General features: G+C 42.8%; 1 protein-coding gene across 4 annotated transcripts in view; it reads right to left on the bottom strand.

Annotated features, from left to right (window-relative positions):
- Positions 1 to 1,387: 1,387 nt before the first annotated feature.
- Positions 1,388 to 25,271, bottom strand: part of TCTN2 (tectonic family member 2) — a 46,221-nt gene continuing 22,337 nt past the window's right edge. For 3 of the 4 annotated variants that reach the window (XM_038763682.1, XM_038763680.1, XM_038763681.1), the window contains 9 exons: positions 23,166 to 23,300; positions 16,945 to 17,022; positions 11,995 to 12,075; positions 8,483 to 8,594; positions 6,618 to 6,724; positions 5,658 to 5,808; positions 2,333 to 2,458; positions 2,067 to 2,155; positions 1,388 to 1,609 (listed from right to left, as the gene is read on the bottom strand). In XM_038763682.1, the coding sequence (XP_038619610.1) occupies positions 1,488 to 1,609; positions 2,067 to 2,155; positions 2,333 to 2,458; positions 5,658 to 5,808; positions 6,618 to 6,724; positions 8,483 to 8,594; positions 11,995 to 12,075; positions 16,945 to 17,022; positions 23,166 to 23,300 (1,001 nt within the window). In that variant the 3' untranslated portion in view covers positions 1,388 to 1,487. Of the gene's footprint in view, positions 1,610 to 2,066; positions 2,156 to 2,332; positions 2,459 to 2,864; positions 2,955 to 5,657; positions 5,809 to 6,617; positions 6,725 to 8,482; positions 8,595 to 11,994; positions 12,076 to 16,944; positions 17,023 to 23,165; positions 23,301 to 25,271 lie in introns of those variants that run through there. The other variant, XR_005455398.1, reaches the window with a different exon arrangement.

Raw genomic sequence — 25,271 nt, 5'->3', positions numbered from 1 at the left:
TGACTGACTGATTGATTTATACTGATGCTACTGATGCCTGTTTACTTGTTTTGATGTCTGTCTCCCCCTTCTAGACTGTGAGCCTGTTGTGGGCAAGGATTGTCTCTATTTGTAGCTGAACTGTACATCCCAAGCGCTTGGTACAGTGCTCTGCACATAGTAAGCGCTCAATAAATACGATTGAATGGATGAATGAACGACGGTCGATACACTTGGACCAGTTGGAATAGAGCAGACAGCAGGGACAGAGCACCGGCCTGGGAATCCCTGTCACTTGCCAACACCGGGAAAGATCAAACGAGTAAGCATATTAAGAGAAGCAGCGTGGCTCAGTGGAAAGAGCCCGGGTTTTGGAGTCAGAGGTCATGGGTTCGAATCCCAGCTCCGCCACTTGTCAGCTGGGTGACTTTGGGCAAGTCACTTCACTCCTCTGGGCCTCAGTTCCCTCATCTGTAAAATGGGGATGAAGACTGTGAGTCCCCCGTGTGACAACCTGATCACCTTGCATCCCTCCCAGCGCTTAGGACAGTGCTTTGCACATAGTAAGCGCTTAATAAATGCCATCATTATTATTATTATTATAGAAGGGGGAGACAGACAACAAAACGAAACAAGTAGACAGGCATCAATAGCATCAAAATAGATGAACAGAATTATACCTCATCTGTAAAATGGGGATGAAGATTGTGAGCCCCCCGTGGGACAACTTGATCACCTCCCCAGTGCTTAGAACAGTGCTTTGCACATCGTAAGCGCTTAATACCATTATTATTATTATTATTATTATTATATTGGGGCAGTTGGGTTTTTTTTCTTCATTTTTCTTTTTTTTTTATGGTATTCATTAAGCACTTACTTATGTTGCAGGTACTGTACTAGACACTGGGGATGACACAAGCTTATCATGTTGGACGCAGCCCCTGTCCCTCATGGGGCTCCAAGTCTTATTCCCCATTTAGTACAGCACTTAGTACAGTGCTCTGCACATAGTAAGCGCTCAATAAATACGACTGATGATTTTACAGAGGTAGCAACTGAGGCGCAGAGAAGCCAAGGGGCTCGCTTAAAGTCACACAGCAGACAAGGGGCGCGGCCAGGATTAGAACCCAGGTCCTTCTCTAACCACTAGGCCAAGCTGCCTGCTCTATTCCGACTGGTCCAGTATACGGACTCTCCTCCTTACTCTTCCCCAGCGCTCTGCACACGGTAAGCGCTCAATAAATACGATTGAATGAATGAATGAATCAGTGCAGACAATCAAGAATAAACTGTAGCTATCTAGCTACTTAAATTAGCCGGCATTCACTCTCACACAGCTCACCTCCTTTTTTGATAACAGCAATTATACAACGTAACCCTATTTCTAAACACATTTCAAAAAATCGCATACACCGTTAAAAACACTTCATTTGGTAAAACTCTACATAACCGTACACAAAACTTGAACAAAGCACCGAGGAAGCGGGGCAAAAAAGGATAGTTCAAAGTCAGGGAGCAGTCGGATTCCAGGTTTTGCAGATTCTCTTCCATGGATCGCTTAGAAATGCCGCTACTACGAAGAAAGAAGCCAACAGCAAACTTTTGGCAACACACTGAGAATAGGGTTCTCCTGGAAAGAGAACACGCAGGGTTAAGCAGTTTATGAAATCTCCCAGCCGCATTTCCCTCCTCCCGTGATTTTACAATTAAAAAGTTAACTTGTGAAAACTTCCACTTCTAGTAAAGGACACGGAGAACCCAGGAAAGAAGATGAGGTGATCCAGGAGAAATAACGGTGATGCCACAAACCTGAACTTCTCAGAGTTACACAAGAACATTTTACAAACAAAAGTCTAACCACCTTCTGAGAAATTCCCGTTTACTTCACCACCACTCACGAAAGCCAAACGAAATACGTTACATTTGCGGTCTCCGAGCCCCAGATGGTCTCTAGAATTGCCTCGAAGAGGAGAAAATCAAAATGTGTCTCGCTTTCTAAATGCAACCGCTTAATGTGAGAAAGACTCTTTCGAATCAGTAAATACACAGCTTTTTGACCCTCCTCCCCAACCAGTCCTTTGTGATACCTGTATAATACCGTGTCAGCGGGTAAGCAAGATGTGGCCAACACGCGTCATTTCGACTGCAGTCGTATTCTGTAAAATTGATCTGGAAGCTGCAAAAGGTAAAAATTGAAGTTGATTACAACCGTGGCATTTGTCAACCAAACCCACATCACCCCAACTGGAGAAGCTGGAGGCGGTGGAAAGCGAAGCAGGATTTTAAAATGCACATTTACCGTCTACTTTTATCCAACTTAAGGTTTACACGCGATTTATATATAATAAATTACCTTGTTAGTGGCTGAGGTGTCTGAGCAGGTATTTTGATAAACTGGACTGACGTACTGATGGGAAAATTTTGGAATTGATCCTCACAGGTGATTTCACAATGATATCGCCAGGTAACTGTTGAGAATCTGAGGTAAGAATTGCACGATCACTACGACAAATCACTACCCCTTTTTGGCTGGAAACAGCAAGTGGGGGGTCACAGTGGGGAAACCGAGAGCTTTTTATAGGAATTACAATATTCATTCACTCAGTCATATTTATTGAGCGCTTACTGTGTTTGAGAATCTGAGGTAAGAATTGCATGATCACTACGACAAATCACTACCCCTTTTTGGCTGGAAACATCAAGTGGGGGGTCACAGTGGGGAAACCGAGAGCTTTTTATAGGAATTACAATATTCATTCACTCAACCATATTTATTGAGCGCTTACTGTGTGCAGAGCACTGGACTAAGCGCTTAGGAAAGTACAATTCAGCGATAGGGACAATCCCGGCCTACAGTACGACAAACAACCTTCAGGTCAATTTACCAGGAATCTTTTCTTGAGTAATAGCTGGATATTTCTTCCCCTTTCTCTCAATGTTACTTCACGTCAATCTGAGACTTCTTGAAAAACTTGCTTACAATCAAAATCATTACTAAATATTGTGATTCCTGTTATTGATTTCTGTCGTTGCTTGGAAAGGGAAGGGTTTAATGTGCCTTTTGCTTCTCGCTTGGGAAGAAAATGGAAGCCTTTTTTTGAGAATCCACCCCTTTTCTTTGTTTTTTATGGCGTCTGTTAAGCGCTATGTGTCAGGCACTGTACAGAGCATGGGGGGAGGATATAAGCTAATCAGGTTGGACACAGTCCATGTCCCACGTGGGGCTCACAGTCTTAATCTCCATTTTACAGATGAGGTAACTGAGGCACAGAGAGGTTAAGTGACTTGCCAAAGTCACACAGCAAACAAGTGGCAGAACCGGGATTAGGACTCCGGTCCTCTAACTTTCAGATCCAAGCTCTTTCTACTAGGACACGCTGTTGAAGGCCTCCTCCAGGAGGCCTTCCCAGACTGAGCCCCTTCCTTCCTCTCCCCCTCGTCCCCCTCTCCATCCCCCCATCTTACCTCCTTCCCTTCCCCACAGCACCTGTATATATGTATATATGGTTGTACATATTTATTACTCTATTTATTTATTTATTTTACTTGTACATTTCTATCCTATTTATTTTATTTTGTTGGTATGTTTGGTTCTGTTCTCTGTCTCCCCCTTTTAGACTGTGAGCCCACTGCTGGGTAGGGACCGTCTCTATGTGTTGCCAATTTGTACTTCCCAAGCGCTTAGTACAGTGCTCTGCACATAGTAAGCGCTCAATAAATACGATTGATTGATTGATTGATTTTCTCTAGACTGTCAGTTTAGTCAAGGAAGCAGTGTGACCTAGTGGAAAGAGCCCCGTCCTAAGAGTCAGGGGATCTGAGTTCTAATCCCAGCTCTGCCACTTGCCTGCTGGGTGACCTTGGGCAGGTCACTGCAGCGTGGCTCAGTGGAAAGAGCCCGGGCTTTGGAGTCAGAGGTCGGGGTTCGAATCCTGTCTCTGCCACTTGGCAGCTGTGTGACTCTGGGCAAGTCACTTAACTTCTCCGGGCCTCAGTTACCTCATCTGTAAAATGGGGATGAAGACTGTGAGCTCCCGTGGGACAACCTGATCACCTTGTATACTCCCAGCGCTTAGAAGAGTGCCTTGCACATAGTAAGCGCTTAATAAATGCCATTATTATTATTATTATTATTATTACTGCCCTTCCCTGGGCCTCAGTTACCTCATCTGGCAAAATGGAGATAAAATTCTACTCCCTCTGACTTACACTTTGAGCCCCACGTGGGATAGGGAATGTGGCCAACCTGATTAATAATAATAATAATGATGGCATTTGTTAAGCGCTTACTATGTGCAAAGCACTGTTCTAAGCGCTGGGGGGGATACCAGGTGATCAGGCTGTCCCACGTGAGGCTCCCAGTCTTAATCCCCATTTTACAGATGAGGTAACTGAGGCTCAGAGAAGTTAAGTGACTTGCCCAAGGTCACACAGCAGACATGTGGCGGAGCCGGGATTCGAACCCGTGACCTCTGACTCCAAAGCCCGTGATCTTTCCACTGAGCCAAGCTGCTTCTCTACAGATTAGCATGTATCTGCTCCAGCACTTAGTACAGTACAGCGCTTAGAGAAGCAGCGTGGCTCAGTGGAAAGAGCCCGGGCTTTGGAGTCAGAGGTCATGGGTTCAAATCCCGGCTCCGCCACTTGTCAGCTGGGTGACTTTGGGCAAGTCACTTCACTTCTCTGGGCCTCAGTTACCTCATCTGTAAAATGGGGATGAAGACTGTGAGCCCCCCGTGGGACAACCTGATCACCTTGCATCCCCCCCAGCGCTTAGGACAGTGCTTTGCACATAGTAAACGCTTAATAAATGCCATCATGATTATTATTATTATTATAGAAGGGGGAGACAGGCAACAAAACAAAACAAGTAGACAGGCATCAATAGCATCAAAATAGATGAATAGAATTATACCTCATCTGTAAAATGGGGATGAAGACTGTGAGCCCCCCGTGGGACAACTTGATCACCTCATATCCCCTCCCCAGCACTTAGAACAGTGCTTTGCACATCGTAAGCGCTTAATAGCATCATTATTATCATTATTATTATTATTATATTGGGGGAGTTGGGGGTTTTTTTCTTCATTTTCCTTTTTTTTTATGGTATCCGGGCTTTGGAGTCAGGGGTCATGGGTTCAAATTCTGGCTTCGCCACTTGTCAGCTGTGTGACTTTGGGCAAGTCACTTAACTTCTCTGGGCCTCAGTGACCTCCTCTGTAAAATGGGGATGAAGACCGTGAGCCCCCCGGGGGACAACCTGATCACCTTTTAACCTCCCCAGCGCTTAGAACAGCGCTTTGCACATAGTAAGGGCTTCATAAATGCCATCATTATTTATTTAATTACAGTGCTTGGTATATAGTATTTAACAAGTACCATTAAAAAAAACCGTAGATCAATAATAATAGTAATTTGTGGTATTTGTGAAGGACTTACTATGTGCCAAGCATTCCAAGTGCTGGGATTCAGGCAAGATAATCAGGTTGGTCCCACAGAGAGCTTAGGGTGTAAGTGGGAGGAAGAATGGGTATTTAATGCCCATTTTACAGATGAGGAGACAGGAACAGAGAACTTAAATGGCTTGCCCAAAGTCACGTGGCAGAGCAGGGTCAAACTGCAAAGACTCGTCATGCGTCTGTCTCTTGGTACGAGATTTATTCAGAGTTTTGGGGTACCTGGTCTCCACACCCAGAATTTCTTGCTGGGGAATGCCTTCTACAGCCCCAGCATCGGCAAAGAGGACGCGGATATTCAGCACTGCAGGAACGTCTGGGCAGACGCCACTCAAATTTCCGGCATTTGGCTTTGCATCAGTAAAGCGGGTATCTAGATCAATGGAAATTACATATCGTACACTTATCTAAAACGTTTTTCTCATGGTACTGTTTGACAGTGACAATGCCATCAGAAGTGTAACACTTAGGTGACATAAAATAAGAGGTCTAATAATATTCACTACATAATCGTACATTTTCAAAAAGATCATAACTGCCGGCGTACTAATTATGCTTTAGTGGTAGGGATCTATTGCAGTTCGCTTCGATGGAAGACAGGTTTTCCTCTCTACTCCTCCTGGTTTACCTAGCATTGAGTTTTCACCATCTTTCTACCCAATTATACATATACGACCCTTTTCATTGCTCTTTCTCTACAGTTCTTGCCATGCATATAAAAAAATCAGTGTTCATACTCAATATCTCACCCGTTATTACATTTCCGGTGATTTTATTTAAACTAAGCATCTGACTTTCAATAACGGCTTTGGGGTAGAGACACTCTTCATTATCCAGGCTACGGCGGGATAACCCAGCTAACCGATGGCTCCGAATGTCCTTTGGGCCCTTTAGTTTCAACTTCTCCAATCAGACCTTTTACAAAAATGGACAAATTTAGATTTCACCCCCCTCGTCCGGCACCATCTGGGTAAAGATGTTAACGGGCAATGAAAATAAGCGATGGAGAAGGGAGGGAAAAGGAAGACTCAAAGGACGGCATGATCAGCCTCAAAAAACTGAGTTAGCAGAATCAAACGGAAAGGAAAGGCGGTACGGGAAACGGGACCGCAAAGCTCCATAGGGCGCTAAGTTATTTCAAAAACACACGCCCATTACCCTTGGCATCCCCATCTAACTTACGTATTATTTCCAACCAGCCATCGCTGAGTCTTTCGTACTTTGAGTTGCCTCTCATTGCAACATGGGTTGCTTGAACTAATGAATTCAGTATTTCGGTGACGTTCTCCCTGAAAGAGATTAATACGTGACTCAACAAGCAGCAAATCTTACCTTTCTGCTAAAGTGTTGGGCTCTATCAGATTTAGCGCTTTTTTTTTAAAGAAAAACTTCTACAGGGATTGACTCTGGCCATTTAAAAGATTTCATGATTTCCCTCTGAGTCGGTAGCTCATTTACTTCTCTGTCAAAGAGGGAGGGCTGGAAGGAGATGACCTGAAACTTGAAGCATCATATTTTCCTCAAGATTTCAAATCCATCTGCACTGACCAAGAACAGAACCTCCTTCATGTTTTCTTGCACGTATACAGTCAGTCTCCTACTTCCCTGCACCACCATCTGTGACCCTGAAGAAAGAGTAGTCGGGAGTTGCGGATGAATGCTTATTTTGGTTCTGGAAGTCCAATCTTCGACCGTCCCGATCTCTAGCATGTAAGTCATCGCAGCTTAGTTTCCCCATCTTTTCCCCTTGTGCTTAACTGACAGTGGTTAAGAAATGAGCTAATGGCACTTTTTAATCGAAAAAGTATAGGGCTGAAAGTTCTCCTTAGAGCAACTACAATTGAATTGATCAATAACTCAACAATTAAATCATTTACAACAACAAGAGTCATAGCTTAGTTTATCTAGCACTGAGTTGGCCAACGATTGGGACAAGTTCCACTAGGATGAGAGGAATTTGCTTGAATGTGCCTTAATACTAATAATTACGGTATTTGTTAAGCGCTTATGATGTGCCAAGCACTGGTCTAAGCACTAGGGTAGATACAAGGTCATCAGGTTGTCCCATGTGGGGCTCACAGTTTTAATCTCCATTTTAGAAGCAGCGTGGCTCAGTGGAAAGAGCCCGGGCTTTGGAGTCAGAGGTCATGGGTTCGAATCCCACGACTCCGCCACATGTCTGCTGTGTGATCTTGGGCAAGTCCCTTAACTTCTCTGGGCCTCAGTTCCCTCATCTGTAAAATGGGGATTAAGGCTGGGAGCCCCACGTGGGACAACCTGATCACTCTGTATCCTCCCCAGCGCTTAGAACAGTGCTTTGCACATAGTAAGCGCTTAACAAATGCCAATTATTATTATTATTACAGATGAGGTAACTGAGGCCCAGAGAAATGAAGCGGCTCGCCCAGGGTCACACGGTAGATAAGTGGCGGAGCCGGGATTAGAATTTAGAGCCCATGTCCCCTGACTCCAAAGCCCGTGCTCTTTCCACTAAGCCACGTCACTTCCCCAATAAACGGCTTGAATAAAGGGATTTGACTCATAAGATAGATTTGACTGAAACCTGAATTTACCCCTATAAATTAAACTGCAAAGTTACAGTCATTCACTATATACTATCTGCCTCAGACCTCATCCAGGCCTTAATATAGCAGTCTCCTGCTTTCGGTATTTGACGCTCTTAAATTAGAAAATACCTTCGGTACTCATTCAGTACTTGAATCATCAGAAAGCTGCTCAAAATGCAGAACGTTCATCAGAAAAACAAACAGGACAGAAGGAAAAAGGAGCAGAAGGACCTGGATTCTCATCCCTGATCCGCCACTTGTCTGCTGCGTGACTTTAGATACATCACTTAACTTCTCTGTGCCTCAGTTCCCTCATCTGAAAAATGGGGATGAAGACTGTGAGCTCCCATGCGGGACAGGGACTGTGTCCAACCTGATTTGCTTGTATCTACCCCGGCGCTTTGCGCAGTGCCTGGCACGGAGTAAGCATTTAGCAAATACCATCACCAAAAAATAAAACCCCAAAAACGGAACACTCACCTAAACTGAGTGCAATTTTCATTAATGCCAACTTCCAAATGGCACCCGGACAAGGTATTCTCTCCAAATAAAACGGGTGTAAAAGTTGCTGATGTGCACAAACCGCCGGCATCTACAAAACAAACCATCTGTCAACTTGCCGTTATTTCTAAATTAAAAATGAATATTTTTTTAAAGCTATTTTCAGGCCCAATTTTGAAGAAAATGGGCGGATACAGGAGAAGTCAAGCCCTACTCTAAGTATCAGTCTGTAGCATGCCGTAATTCCAGCTCCGCCAGTTGTCAGCTGTGTGACTTCGGGCAAGTCGCTTAACTTCTCTGGGCCTCAGTTACCTCATCTGGAAAATGGGGATTGACGGTGGGACGACCCGATCACCCTGTAATCTCCCCAGCGCTCAGAGCAGTGCATAGTAAGCACTTAATAATTGCCGTTATTCTTAATAAGTCTCTTTGCGATACACTTTAAATATTCTTTTTGAGCTTTTGATACTTCTGCCTCACAATAAATAAATACGATTGATGATGATGATGAATATTGTCTGCGATGTTATGAACGCCTTATTCTGGTCAACAGAATGTCCGATCTTCCGGGGGAAGTTAACAAGAGCTGCCTCAGTGAAAGACTCCACTTCTAAAAGGAGATAACCCCAATTAAAGATGAAGGGACATGTCAAACGGCTACTTGGGTCTGATTTCCAGCATTGGCGGATAATGGGATGAGCCTCAAATCTCAACGCAGAAGGTGGAGATGGCGGGCCCTGGGACACCTCAAAACGTTATAGGGGTACCGTGATCACGGTAGACAGAGAGAAGTGATAATAAATAAATACGATTGAATGAACGAGCCCGCTGTTGGGTAGGGACCGTCTCTAGATGTTGCCAACTTGAACTTCCCAAGCGCTTAGTACAGTGCTCTGCACACAGTAAGCGCTCAATAAATACGATTGAATGAATGAAAGAACCAGTACCTAACGCAGTTCTTAGGCACATAATTATTACTTAACCTTTTTTCAGGGGTTACTTGTGGTGCCTGGGGAGCCCCAAACCACTGATGCTTTGAAATTATTTTCATTTCGTTGGTTCTAATGAGAGGTTGGATTAGTAGGATTATTTACTCTATTATTTATTATTATTATTATTTATTTATTTATTACTCTATTTTACCTGTACCTATTTACTCTTCTATTCATTTTATTTTGTTAATATGTTTTGTTTTGTCGTCTGTCTCCCCCTTCTAGACTGTGAGCCCGCTGTTGGGTAGGGACCGTCTATATGTGTTGTGGACTTGTACTTCCCAAGCGCTTAGTACAGTGCTCTGCACACAGTAAGCGTTCAATAAATATGATTGAATGAATGAATGAATGAATGAACCAGTACCTAATACAGTTCTTAGCCACATAATTATTATTTAACCTTTTTTCAGGGGTTACTTGTGGTGCCTGGGGAGCCCCAAACCACTGATGCTTTGAAACTATTTTCATTTCGTTGGTTCTAATGAGAGGTTGGATTAGTAGGATTATTTACTCTATTATTTATTATTATTTATTACTCTATTTTACTTGTACCTATTTACTATTCTATTCATTTTATTTTGTTAATATGTTTTGTTTTGTCGTCTGTTTCCCCCTTCTAGACTGTGAGCCCGCTGTTGGGTAGGGACCGTCTATATGTGTTGTGGACTTGTACTTCCCAAGCGCTTAGTACGGTGGTCTGCACACAGTAAGCGCTCAATAAATACGATTGAATGAATGAATGAATGAATGAATGAACCAGTACCTAATACAGTTCTTAGGCACAAAATTATTATTTAACCTTTTTTCAGGAGTTACTTGTGGTGCCTGGGGAGCCCAAAACCACTGATGCTTTGAAACTATTTTCATTTCGTTGGTTCTAATGAGAGGTTGGATTAGTAGGATTATTTACTCTATTATTTATTACTCTATTTTACTTGTAAATATTTACTATTCTATTCATTTTATTTTGTTAATATGTTTTGTTTTGTGTCTGTCTCCCCCTTCTAGACTGTGAGCCCGCTGTTGGGTAGGGACCGTCTCTATATGTTGTGGATTTGTACTTCCCAAGCGCTTAGTCCAGTGCTCTGCACACAGTAAGCGCTCAATAAATACGATTGAATGAATGAATGAACCAGTACCTAATACAGTTCTTAGGCACATAATTATTATTTAACCTATTTTCAGGGGTTACTTGTGGTGCCTGGGGAGCCCAAAACCACTGATGCTTTGAAACTATTTTCATTTCGTTGGTTCTAATGAGAGGTTGGATTAGTAGGATTATTTACTCTATTATTTATTATTATTTATTACTCTATTTTACTTGCAAATATTTACTATTCTATTCATTTTATTTTGTTAATATGTTTTGTTTTGTCGTCTGTCTCCCCCTTCTAGACTGTGAGCCCGCTGTTGGGTAGGGACCGTCTCTATATGTTGCCGACTTGGACTTCCCAAGCGCTTAGTCCAGTGCTCTGCACACAGTAAGGGCTCAATAAATACGATTGAATGAATAAATGAATGAAATTAGCGTTGTGGGGGAATGGGTAAGAAACAGCAGGAGCCCAGGAGATGGTATTGAGACACACATTTCTTTCTTCACAAACGCTGCTGTCTTGGAGAGGCGTAGGAGACGGAGGCTTGGAAGCATTCGAGCCCGCTGTTGGGTAGGGACCGTCTCTATACGTTGCCGACTTGTACGTCCCAAGCGCTTAGTACAGTGCTCTGCACACAGTAAGTGCTTAATAAATACGACTGAATGAATGAATGAATTCATGAGGAAAGATAAGCGCTCAATAAAAACGATTGAGTGAATTCTATTTATTTATATTAATGCCTGTGTACTCGTTTTGATGTGTCCATATATCTGTAATTCTGTTTGTTTCTATCGATGCCTGTTTACATGTTTTGCTGTCTGTCTCCCCCCTTCTAGACCGCGAGACCGTTGTGGGCAGGGATTGCCTCTCTCTGTTTCCGAATTGTAGTTGCCAAGAGCTTAGTACAGTGCTCTGCACACAGTAAGCGCTCAATAAATACGACTGAGTGAATTCTATTTATTTATATTAATGCCTGTGTACTCGTTTTGATGTGTACATATAGCTGTAATTCTGTTTGTTTCTATCGATGCTATTGATGTCTGTTTACGTATTTTGTTGTCTGTCTCCCCCCTTCTAGACCGTGAGCCCGTTGCGGGCAGGGATTGCCTCTCTCTGTTTCCGAATTGTACTTGCCAAGCGCTTAGTACGGTGCTCTGCACACAGTAAGCGCTCAATAAATACCATTGAGTGGATAAAGGAGATACTTAAGGGGAAAACAATCTTAAAAGCACAGAGGTAGAGTCTCAAAAAAGCCTTGAAAAACCAGGCTGAAAATGACCTACCAACAAGCCTCGAATCAACCAGACAGCACAAAATGGGGAAAAATAGATCTGTCGCTAACTAAACCACCTGTTTTAAAAAATAAATCTTGCATTGTTAATCACAATAAATAAACTGTTTTTACCTGGATGCCAAAGGTTTAAAGTAGTAATGTTATCCACACCGTTGGTATTTAGAGCTCTAACGGGTTTTCCAATCTGGTAACCTAAGCATAAAGAGATTCATGAATATTCTTCTAAAGACTTCAATCCATCATAACAGGTCTGTCAAAAATCTAAAGATTAATTAATAGCAAACATTTCTGTGGTTTTATAAAAAAGATGAAGCACTGAGTACAGTGCTCTGCACACACTAAGTGCTCAATAAATACGATTGATTGATAATTCTGTCGGAAAGGTAGCAGCATCACTCCTTTGGGAGAAAAAGGTGCATGAAGAACCAGGTATAATAATAGTAATGATGGCACTTATTAAGCGCTTACTATGTGCAAAGCACTGTTCTAAGCGCTGGGGAGGTTACAAGGAGATCAGGTTGTCCCATGGGGGGCTCACATTCTTAATCCCCATTTTACAGATGAGGGAACTGAGACCCGGAGAAGTTAAGTGACTTGCCCAAAGTCGCACAGCTGACAATTGGTAGAGTCGGGGATTCGAACCCACGACCCCTGACTCCAAAGCCCGTGCTCTTTCCACTGAGCCCCGCTGCTTCTCTAAAGTATGTGGATTTAAGGTCTCTTTAGCTACAATTCCCCAAGAAAGTCAGTGATAAGACAGGGGAATGATCCACATATCTTGATTCCCGGGCTAATTTCCCTTCGAACATTTATCAAAGAATCACTTGTGCAAGGATCAGGTCTCTGCAGTCACTTGATTAGAACTTTGCTAATGAAAACCTTCGTCGTACAGGCTGGCCATCATCATCATCATCATCATCAATCGTATTTATTGAGTGCTTACTGTGTGCAGAGCACTGGACTAAGCGCTTGGGAAGTACAAATTGGCAACATCTAGAGACGGTCCCTACCCAACAGTGGGCTCACAGTCTAAAAGGCCATCACTTTCATATGCGCGTTTTTGGTGGACCTGAAAGTAAAATCTTAAATTCTAAGTGCCAAGTTTTAAAACTTGGCACCTAAGGATAATAAACTTATATTTGCGGCGTGCTTTTATTTTGCCATAGCGCTTTCAGGTGATTCATCGCCTCACAACACACCTGTGAGGTAGAAAGAGGCAGGATTATTGCCACTCTACAGTCAATCAGTCCATCCAACCCAGCGCTTAGAACAGTGCTTTGCACATCATCATCAATCGTATTACTATGTGCAGAGCACTGTACTAAGCGCTTGGGAAGTACAAATTGGCAACATATAGAGACAGTCCCTACCCAACAATGGGCTCACAGTCTAAAAGGCGCTTAACAAATACCATCATTATTATCTATGCATTTTTTTATGGAAACCGTTTTTATGGAAACCGTTAAGTGCTTTCTATGTGCCGGGCACTAAAGAAAAAAAAGCTCAAGGCCCTACTGAGAGCTCACCTCCTCCAGGAGGCCTTCCCAGACTGAGCCCCTTCCTTCCTCTCCCCCTCGTCTCCCTCTCCATCATCATCATCATCATCATCAATCGTATTTATTGAGCACTTACTATGTGCAGAGCACTGTACTAAGCGCTTGGGAAGTACAAATTGGCAAACATATAGAGACGGTCCCTACCCAACAGTGGGCTCACAGTCTAAAAGGGGGAGACAGAGAACAAAACCAAACATACTAACAAAATAAAATAAATAGATATGTACAAATAAAATAGAGTAAAAAATATGTACAAACATATATACATATATACATCTCCATCCCATCTTACCTCCTTCCCTTCCCCACAGCACCTGTATATGTGTATATATGCTTGTACATATTTATTACTCTTTTTATTTATTTATTTTACTTGTCCATATCTATTCTATTTATTTTATTTTGTTAGGATGTTTGGTTCTGTTCTCTGTCTCCCCCTTTTCGACTGTGAGCCCACTGTTGGGTAGGGACCGTCTCTATATGTTGCCAACTTGGACTTCCCAAGCGCTTAATACAGTGCTCTGCACACAGTAAGCGCTCAATAAATACGATTGATGATGATGATGATATAGTAAGAACTGGTAATATATATATATATGTAATGATATATATATCATATATATAATGACATATATATATACTATATATATATATCATATATATAATGATCATATAGTAAGAACAATAAATACGATTGATGATGATGATGATATAGTAAGAACTGGTAATATACATATATATAATGATATATATATCATATATATAATGACATATATATACTATATATATATATATCATATATATAATGATGATATAGTAAGAACAATAAATACGATTGATGATGATGATGATGAACTGGGGCAGATCCAAGCTAATCAGGTTGGACAAAGTCCACAGCCCACTTGGGGCTCCCGGAATTAACCTTCATTGAACAAATGAGGTAAACTGAAGCACAGAGAAGTTAAGTTACTTTTCCAAGTCGCTCAGCAGCCAGGCAGTGGAACGGGAATTTGAACCCGGGTCCTTCGGACCCCCCAGGCCCGTGCTCTCTATCCACTAGGCCATGCTGCTTCTCAGCAGTGCTGACCGCTTTACTGAGCGCTCCCTGGACGCAGAAGTGCTTGGGAGTCGGTAGACACGTTCCCTACCCACGCTCAGTTTCCTCATCTGTAAAATGGGGATGAACACCGAGTCCTGTGTGGGACACGGGCTGTGTCCAACCTGATTAACTTGTTTCTGCCCCAGAATTTAGTACAGCGCCTGGCACATAGTGAGTGCTTTAAGAAGCAGTGTGGCTCGACGGAAAGAGCACGGGCTTTGGAGTCAGAGGTCATGGGTTCAAATCCCACCTCTGGCACTTGTCAGCTGTGTGACTTTGGGCAAATCTCTTAACTTCTCTGTGTCTCAGTTACCTCATCTGGAAAACGGGGATTAAGCCTGTGAGCCCCCCGTGGGACAACCCGATCACCTTGTAACCCCCTCCGGCGCTTAGAACAGTGCTTTGCACATAGTAAGCGCTTAACAAATGCCATTATTAGTATTATAAAAGAAGCAGTGTGGCTCAGTGGAAAAGAGCCCGGGCTTTGCAGTCAGAGGTCATGGGTTCAAATCCCATCTCCGGCACTTGTCAGCTGTGTGACTTTGGGCAAATCACTTCACTTCTCTGTGCCTCAGTTACCTCATCTGTAAAACGGGGATTAAGCCTGTGAGCCCCCCGTGGGACAACCTGATCACCTTGTAATAATAATAATAATATACTATAATACTATAATATATAATATAATATATAATGATATACTATAATATTATAATAATATTATAATAGTTATCTCCCAGTGCGTAGAACAGTGCTTTGCACACAGTAAGTGCTTAATAAAATGCCATTATTATTATTATTATTATTATTATTATTATACCACAGAGGAAAAAAAACGAGCCTAGGACTGATTAATAATTATAGTACAGTGCTCTGCACACAGTAAGCGCTCAATAAATACGATTGATGATGATAGTATTTGTTAAGCGCTTACTATGTGCCAGGCCCTGTTCTAAGCGCTGGATTAGTAGACTATCACCTAGAAATCAGTTCCAATCAGGCTGGCCTGAGCTGCTGGAAAGATCTCTGAATCAATCAATGCATCAGTTGTGTTTATTGACTGCTTGTTGTGTGTAGAGCAGTGTAGCAAGCACTTGAGATCTATGAATCAATGGAAAGAGCAGGGGCTTTGGAGTCAGAGGTCACGGGTTCAAATTCCGGCTCTGCCACTTAGCTGGGTGACTTTGGGCAAGTCACTTCACTTCTCTGGGCCTCCGTTCCCTCATCTGGAAAATGGGGATGAAGACTGTGAGCCCCCCGTGGGACAACCTGATCACCTTGTAACCTCCCCAGTGCTTAGAACAGTGCTTGGCACATAGTAAGCACTTAATAAATGTCATTATTATTATTGTTATTATTATTATTATTATTATTATTATTATTATATCTACATCTACAGGCGAGGAACCCGAAGACCAGAGAGGTAAAGTGATTTGACTGGCTCTCTTCCTCCCTTCAAGGCCCTACTGAGAGCTCACCTCTTCCAGGAGGCCTTCCCACACTGAGCCCCCCCCTTCCTCTCCCCCTCGCTCTCGCCCCTCGTTCTCGCCTGTCCCGCCGTCGACCCCCGGCCCACGTCCTACCTCTGGCCTGGGATGCCCTCCCTCCTCACATCCGCCGAACAATCCCACCTCCCCACTTCAAAGCCCTACTGAGAGCTCACCTCCTCCAGGAGGCCTTCCCACACTGAGCCCCCCTTTTCCTCTGCTCCCCCTCCCAGCCCCAGCACTTGTGCATATATGTACATATTTATTATTCTATTTATTTCATTAAAGATGGGTATATATCTATAATTCTATTCATCTATTCTGATGCTACTGATGCCCGTCTACTTGTTTTGTTGTCCGTCTCCCCCTTCTATAATAATAATAATAATAATAATAATAATAATAATAATGGCATTTATTAAGCGCTTACTATGTGCAAAGCACTGTTCTAAGCGCTGGGGGGGATACAAGGAGATCAGGTTGTCCCACGGGGGGCTCACAGTCTTGATCCCTATTTTACAGATGAGGGAACTGAGGCCCAGAGAAGTGAAGTGACTTGCCCAAAGTCACCCAGCTGACAAGTGGCGGAGCCGGGATTCGAACCCATGACCTCTGACTCCAAAGCCCGGGCTCTTTCCACTGAGCCACGCTGCTTCTAATAATAGGGAGAAGGGGAGGGGTGAAGAGTAACATTTGCTTAGTAAGTCTTTATAGTGTTCTAACTTTCACTGGACTAATTCCTTGTCACTCTCTCAAATAAATGAATATAGTGATCAATCAATCAATAGTATTTATTGAGCACTTACAGTGAGCAGAGCACTGTACTAAGCACTTGGGAGAGAACGGTATAATGGAGTTGGTAGATGTAATTCCTGCCCGCAGGGAATCTCCCGCCACTGGAATCTAAACACCAGAATCTTACCTGGATTTCCAGACAGTTCTTGCTCATTCACACCATTGAAATTTAAAAATTTTACTGTAAATCTTTGCGTCAGCAACCCTAGGGAAAAAAAATTCCAAAACCAGAGATATGATTAGACATACATATCGTTCCACTTAAAAAGAACTACGCCGATTATTTTACTTGTGTTTCTTTTCTTGTAATTAAATTTTACCCTCGACAAACAGCCCAATCTCATTTCAGCTGTAGGCGTACAGCTACAGTCAGGCGTTGTTTTTTATGGTATTTTTTTTTAACTGTTTCATGGAAGTGAGGTCAATTAATTAATTAACAATAATAATAATAATAATAATAATAATGGCATTTATTAAGCACTTAGTATGTGCAAAGCACTGTTCTAAGCACTGGGGAGGTTACAAGGTTATCCAGTTGTCCCCCGGGGGCTCACAGTCTTCATCCCCCATTTTACATATGAGGGAACTGAGGCACAGAGAAGTGAAGAGACTTGCCTTAAAGTCACACAGCTGACAATTGGCGGAGCCGGGGTTTGAACCCATGACCTCTGACTCCAAAGCCCGGGCTCTTTCCACTGAGCCACGCTGCTTCTCTGTGACCCTGTACTTTAAAACTTGAAATACATTCACACGTACATGGTAGAGAGCAGTCAACAAGATAATAACAATAATAATAATAATAATGGCATTTATTAAGCACTTACCATGTGCAAAGCACTGTTCTAAGTGCTGGGGAGGTTACAAGGTGATCAGATTGTCCCATGGGGGGCTCACAGTCTTCATCCCCATTTTACAGATGAGGGAACTGAGGCACAGAAGAGTTAAGTGACTTGCCCAAAGTCACACAGCTGAAAATTGGCAGAGCCGGGGTTTGAACCCATGACCTCTGACTCCAAAGCCCGGGCTCTTTCCACTGAGCCACGCTGCTTCTCTGTGACCCTGTGCTTGTGACCCTGTACTTTAAAACTTGAAATACATTCACACGTACATGGTAGAGAGCAGTCAACAAGATAATAATAATAATAATAATAATAATGGCATTTATTAAGCACTTACTATGTGAAAGCACTGTTCTAAGCGCTGGAGAGGTTACAAGGTGATCAGATTGTCCCACAGGGGGCTCACAGTCTTCATCCCCATTTTACAGATGAGGGAACTGAGGCACAGAGAAGTGAAGAGACTTGCCTTAAAGTCACACAGCTGACTATTGGCGGAGCCGGGATTTGAACCCATGACCTCTGACTCCAAAGCCCGGGCTCTTTCCACTGAGCCACGCTGCTTCTCTGTGACCCTGTGCTTGTGACCCTGTACTTTAAAACCTGAAATACATTCACACGTCCCTGGTAGAGAGCAGTCAACAAGATAATAATAATAATGGCATTTATTAAGCACTTACTATGAGCAAAGCACTGTTCTAAGCGCTGGGGACGTTACAAGGTGACCAGATTGTCCCACAGGGGGCTCACAGTCTTCATCCCCATTTTACAGATGAGGGAACTGAGGCACAGAGAAGTGAAGAGACTTGCCTTAAAGTCACACAGCTGACTATTGGCGGAGCCGGGATTTGAACCCATGACCTCTGACTCCAAAGCCCGGGCTCTTTCCACTGAGCCACGCTGCTTCTCTGTGACCCTGTGCTTGTGACCCTGTACTTTAAAACCTGAAATACATTCACACATCCCTGGTAGAGAGCAGTCAACAAGATAATAATAATAATAATAATGGCATTTATTAAGCACTTACCATGTGCAAAGCACTGTTCTAAGCGCTGGGGACGTTACAAGGTGATCAGATTGTCCCATGGGGCGCTCACAGTCTTCATCCCCATTTTACAGATGAGGGAACTGAGGCACAGAGAAGTGAAGAGATTTGCCTTAAAGTCACCCAGCTGACAATTGGCGGAGCCGGGATTTGAACCCATGACCTCTGACTCCAAGCCCGGGCTCTTTCCGCTGAGCCACGCTGCTTCTCTGTGACCCTGTACTTTAAAATGTGAAATACATTCACACGTCCCTGGTAGACAGCGGTCAACAAGACGCTCAGACACATCTAGACAGCTGATTAATCAATGGCATTTATTGCACTCCCGTCGCAGGATCTCACTAAAGAGTTTCCAGTTCGCTACCAGTTTCGGCTATGGGACAGAGAATCAAGAAGAAGCATTAGAGAAGCATCGTGGCTCAGCAGAAAGAACACAGGTTTTGGAGTCGGAGGTCACGGGTTCGAATCCCGACTCCGCCACGTCTGCTGTGGGACGCCGGGCAAGTCACTTAACTTCTCTAAGTCTCAGTTCCCTCATCTGTAAAATGGGGATTAAGACTGGGAGCCCCACGTGGGACAACATCATCATCGATCGTATTTATTGAGCGCTTACTGTGTGCAGAGCACTGTACTGAGCGCTTGGGAAGTGCAAATTGGCAACATATAGAGACAGTCCCTACCCAACGGTGGGCTCACAGTTTAAAACATGATCACCTTGTATCCCCCCAGCACTTAGAACAGTGCCTTGCACATAGTAAGTGCTCAACAAATGCCATAATAATAATAATAATAATTATTATTATTATTATTATTATTATTATACCCATTCCATTCCCAGCTTGGGCAGTGGCTAGCGAGTGCAAGGCTACGAGTCAAAACTCCCCTGCGCTGGGCAGCAGCGGCACGGGAGAGTCGAGGGCGGCTACTCAATTTGACTGCGCGGAAGGAGGCGAGGGTAAACCACTTCTGGATTTTTCCCAAGAAAACTTCATGGCTACACGGCCTAAACGACTGCATCATCATCATCATCATCAATCGTATTTATTGAGCGCTTACTATGTGCGGAGCACTGTACTAAGCGCTTGGGAAGTACAAACTGGAGAGACGTGTCCATGGACTGTGAGCCCGTTGTCGGGTAGGGACCGTCTCTGTAGGTTGCCGACTTGTGCTTCCCAAGCGCTTAGTCCAGTGCTCTGCACACAGTAAGCGCTCAATAAATACGACTGAATGAATGAATGAATGAATGAATGGAGTTGCTAAGGGTCGGAGTCGACTCGACAGCCTAAGACAAGATTTACTGAGTACTTACTGGATGCAGACCACTGAATCCAGCTTGGGAGACTATAATACAACAGAATTGACGACGATGGCGGTTATCATCATCATCACCGATCGTATTTATTGAGCGCTTCCTATGTGCAGAGCACTGTACTAAGCGCTTAATAAACACGATCGAATGAATGAATGAATGACAGCATTTATTAAGTGCTTACTACATGCAAAGCACTGTTCCAAGCGGGCCTGAGGTCACACAGCAGAAGCGGGGGAGGTGGGATTCGAACCCATGACCTCTGACTCCAAAGCCCGGGTTCTTTCCACTGAGCCACGCTGCTTCTCTAGATAGAGAGCACAGCACCTGTATATATGTATATATGGTTGTACATATTTATTACTCTATTTATTTATTTATTTATTTATTTTGCTTGTACATTTCTATCCTACTTATTTTATTTTGTTGGTATGTTTGGTTCTGTTCTCTGTCTCCCCCTTTTAGACTGTGAGCCCACTGTTGGGTAGGGACTGTCTCTATGTGATGCCAATTTGTCCTTCCCAAGCGCTTAGTACAGTGCTCTGCACATAGTAAGCGCTCAATAAATACGATTGATTGATTGATTGATTGAGACGGTCCCTCCCCAACAATTTATTAAGCGCTCACTATGTGCAAAGCAGATAGTTATAGTAGTAGTAGTAGTATAGTATAGTATAGCATAGTATAGTATAGTAGTATAGTAGTAGTAGTATAGTAGATATAGTAGATATGTTCAGATCACCCTACGCCTCCAACCATCTAGACGCAGGGCGTGATAGAAAACATCACGTTATCATACATTCACATCACCCTTCACCTCCAACCATCGACTCTTAGGGCGTAATAAAAGATCAGGTTAAAAGCTTGCCTTTCCCTGTTATTCTCCCTCAGGAAACGTTCACCACGTCTTCGAAGAGGAAACTGTCAAAGTGCGACGCAAAAAGTGGGAAGTCACTTGGGAGGAAGCAGAAATGAAGTGTTGACTTCGCATCCAGCACGTGATAATGTTAGATACGCCGGCTAAGAGTAAAGGTTCATCATCTTTACAGCTTTAATGAATTACTGTTTGTAGAAAAGCTACTATAGAAAAAGGTTTGTTTTGTTGTCCGTCTCCCCCTTCTAGACTGTGAGCCCGGTCATTCATTCAATCGTATTTATCACTCATTCAATCATATTTATTGAGCGCTTACTGGGTGCAGAGCCCTGTACTAAGTGCTTGGGAAGTACAAGTTGGCAACATATAGAGACGGTCCCTGCCCAACAACGGGCTCACAGTCTAGTAGATAAAAATAAAACTGATTTGTCCAGTTGGACTTTTCTGTTTACTATTACTTTGACTCCTGCAATGTAAACTCTGTACAGTCATGTACTGGCTTTCCTACGTATCAAGCAACGCCCCCACCAAACACAAAATCAATCATTAAAAATAATAACATTTTAATTTAGCTCTCTGCAGTTCTCAGAAACCGAACTTTGATTTGAACTGGAGCCCGGAGGCAAGTTGCTTTGGGGTAACTGTCGGCAACGTTGAAATTTCCCTGTTTTTTGGTCTCCTAACCAAATCCGTAGAATATATTGTCCTTCGAGACCACGGAGCTGGAGATAAATATGTCAAGATACCACCAAATCAGAGTCATCTATGGTTGCTCTTTCATACTCCTATAGTCACTACTAGAGAGCTTACTAGAAAGAAAGCTAGAAAGGCCAAGTGGCTGATTTATCTGATCGTTGGCACAGATTTATTTGATTCAGAATTTAATCATCATCATAATCATCAATCGTATTTATTGAGCGCTTACTATGTGCAGAGCGCTGTACTAAGCGCTTGGGAAGTACAAATTGGCAACATATAGAGACAGTCCCTACCCAACAGTGGGCTCACAGTCTAAAAGGGGGCCAGAAATCTGAAACAGCTAGTGACTGGAGGAGAAATAAAATGAGGATACAGGTGGCCCCCTGGTAAATCAAATGTAGTTTTCTGGAAATACTCAAATAAATTGCAAATCATTTCACCTGGAGAATATAATGAACGCTTTCTAAGATTGTCAATGTCTGGATTATCAAGCGGTGTGTGAAAATCATGTTCTGTCTCCCCCTTCTAGACTGTGAGCCCGTTGTTGGGTAGGGACCGTCTCTATATGTTGCTGACTTGTACTTCCCAAGCGCTTAGTACAGTGCTCTGCACACAGTAAGCGCTCAATAAATACGATTGAATGAATGAATGAACCAGTACCTAATACAGTTCTTAGGCACATAATTATTATTTAACCTTTTTTCAGGGGTTACTTGTGGTGCCTGGGGAGCCCCAGACCACTGATGCTTTGAAATTATTTTCATTTCGTTGGTTCTAATGAGAGGCTGGATTAGTAGGATTATTTACTCTATTATTTATTATTATTATTATGTATTACTCTATTTTACTTGTACATATTTACTATTCTATTTATTTTATTTTGTTACTATGTTTTGTTTTGTTGTCTGTCTCCCCCTTCTAGACTGTGAGCCCGTTGTTGGGTAGGGACCGTCTCTAGATGTTGTGGACTTGTACTTCCCAAGCGCTTAGTCCAGGGCTCTGCACACAGTAAGCGCTCAATAAATACGACAATGAATGAATGAATGTTCTGGACTGCAAAACAAAACAGTTCGCTCTCTGTGGGATACCAGTAGTGTGAAGCAAAGGAGCAAACACCATATCACAACTAATCCTGGCTCGGCCATTTGCCTGCTGTGTGACTTTGGGCAAGTCACTTCACTTCTCTAGGCATCAGTTACCACATCTGTAAAATGGGGATTAATGAGCCCCACGTGGGACTGGGACTGTGTCCAACTTGATTACCTTGTATCTACCTCAGTTCTTGGAACAGCGCTTGGAACGTAGTAAGCATTTAATAAATACCATTATTATTATTAAAATAAAAATAAAACTGTTATATAGATACATTGTAGAGAACACCTAGGGAGCCTGAAACACAGGTCTTCCATACCTTTTTCGTTTAATGTCTATCTGTACTGTGTTTTCCAGCATGGAATCACAGGTGTAAACCGAGGCCTAACGGTGAACTGGAAACAGACCGAATTTAATAATATTTTTGGTTATATTTAAAACAAAAGAGGTGAAAAGGTAGTTAATACCACCCGGCCCCCCGACAGAAAGTTACCTTTTTGATCGACATTCACTTTTGCATAGACAACTTTGACCTTTATTTCACTGATGGTAGTGTTTCTCCACCTGAAGATGTAATGTTCTTCCAAGTTCACAGTTTTTTCAGATGACCCAGGTTTCCGAAATGTTTCTGCAAAGAAAAAAGGGGGGTCTCTAGCTAGAGTTTAAGCATGATTTGGCAAAGTTTCGTTATTGCGTTATGCCCACGAGGGACAATACTTGAACCCTTTCCCTTCCATATTCCCTCAGCACAGGTTTCAGAGCTATAATTTTCTGATATTATAACTAATTTATGCATTCACAATTTGGTCGATGGCTCAGCTTCTCATCTGCTTACAGTGTTTTAGGTCCTCTACTCTTCTTGCTTTACCCTCACTCTCTTAGGCAACTCATCCAGCGCTTAGAACAGTGCTTTGCACATAATAATATTATTATTACTTTATGTTATATATATATATAATATTATTATAATATTACTCTATTTATTTAGAACAGTGCTTTGCACATAATAATATTATTATTACTTTATATTATATATATATTATAATATTACTCTATTCATTTATTTTACTTGTACATACCTATTCTATTTATTTTATTTTGTTAGTATGTTTGGTTTTGTTCTCTGTCTCCCCCTTCTAGACTGTGAGCCCACTGTAGGGTAGGGACTGTCTCTATATGTTGCCAACTTGTACTTCCCAAGCGCTTAGTACAGTGCTCTGCACACAGTAAGCGCTCAATAAATACGATTGATTGATAATAAGTGCCTAATAAATGCCATTATTATTATTATCCACTCGGATGGCTCCAGCTACTATTTTCTAGGCTGATAATAATAATAATAATAATAAGGATGGCATTTATTAAGCGCTTACTATGTGCAAAGCACTGTTCTAAGTGCTGGGGAGGATACAAGGTGATCAGGTTGTCCCTCAGGGGGCTCACAGTCTTAATCCCCATTTTGCAGATGAGGGAACTGAGGCCCAGAGAAGGGAAGTGACTGGCCCAAAGTCACACAGCTGACAGTTGGCGGAGCCGGGGTTTGAACCCATGACCTCTGACTCCAAAGCCCGGGCTCTTTCCATTGAGCCACGCTGCTTCTTCTCTCTGATGACTCCCAATCTATCTCTCCTAGCCTGTGAGCCCGTTGCTGGGTAGGGACCGTCTCTCTATGTTGCCGACTTGGACTTCCCAAGCGCTTAGCACAGTGCTCTGCACACAGTAAGCGCACAATGAATACGATTGAATGAATGAATGAATCTCTAGACCTGACCCCTCATCTGACCTGAAGCCGCACATCTCATCGCACCTTCAGGTCACGTGTTCGAATCCCGGCTCCCCCCCTTGACAGCTGCGTGACTTTGGGCAAGGCACTTAACCTCTCTAGGCCTCAGTTCCCTCATCTGTAAAATGGGGATTAAGACTGTGAGCCCCTCTGTGGGACAACCTGATCACCTTGTAACCTCCCCAGTGCTTTGAACAGTGCTTTGCACATAGCAAGCACTTAATAAGTGCCATCATTATTATTATTATTATTATTATTATTATTATTGTTCAGGACGTCTGAACTCGGATGTGCTGCCAGAATCTCCAGCTCAACATGGCAAAAACCAAGCTCCCCAATAGGTAATAATAATAATAATAATGGCATTTGTTAAACGCTTACTATGTGCAAATCACTGTTCTAAGCGCTGGGGAATTTACAAGGTGATCGGGTTGTCCCATGTGGGGCTCACAGTCTTTGGGCAAGCCACTTAACTTTTCTGTGCCTCAGTTACCTCATCTGTACATTGGGGATTAAAACTGTGAGCCCCAAGTGAGACAACCCAATTACCTTGTATCTACTCCAGTGCTTAGAACATTGCTTGGCACATTGGTAAGCGCTTAAAGACCAGAATAATAATAATTTAATAGACAGAGAATAAACTTTTATCAGAGAAGGTGGGAAGGCAGATTGCGTGTGGTTTATCTATGAAGAAGTTCCTAATTTCATAATTCCATGGGTAACAATGCAAATTTACACAGACTTGAAAAAGAAAATCACATGGCGGCAGGAATATAATTCTTCGAAATTTTTATATACAATTCCTCACCAATACCA

The sequence above is a fragment of the Tachyglossus aculeatus genome, chromosome 21 (genome assembly GCF_015852505.1).
Source record: "Tachyglossus aculeatus isolate mTacAcu1 chromosome 21, mTacAcu1.pri, whole genome shotgun sequence".
NCBI classification, from domain to species: Eukaryota; Metazoa; Chordata; class Mammalia; order Monotremata; family Tachyglossidae; genus Tachyglossus; species Tachyglossus aculeatus.
Note: the sequence above shows the minus strand (reverse complement) of the source record. Positions and strands in the feature narration are given on the sequence as shown.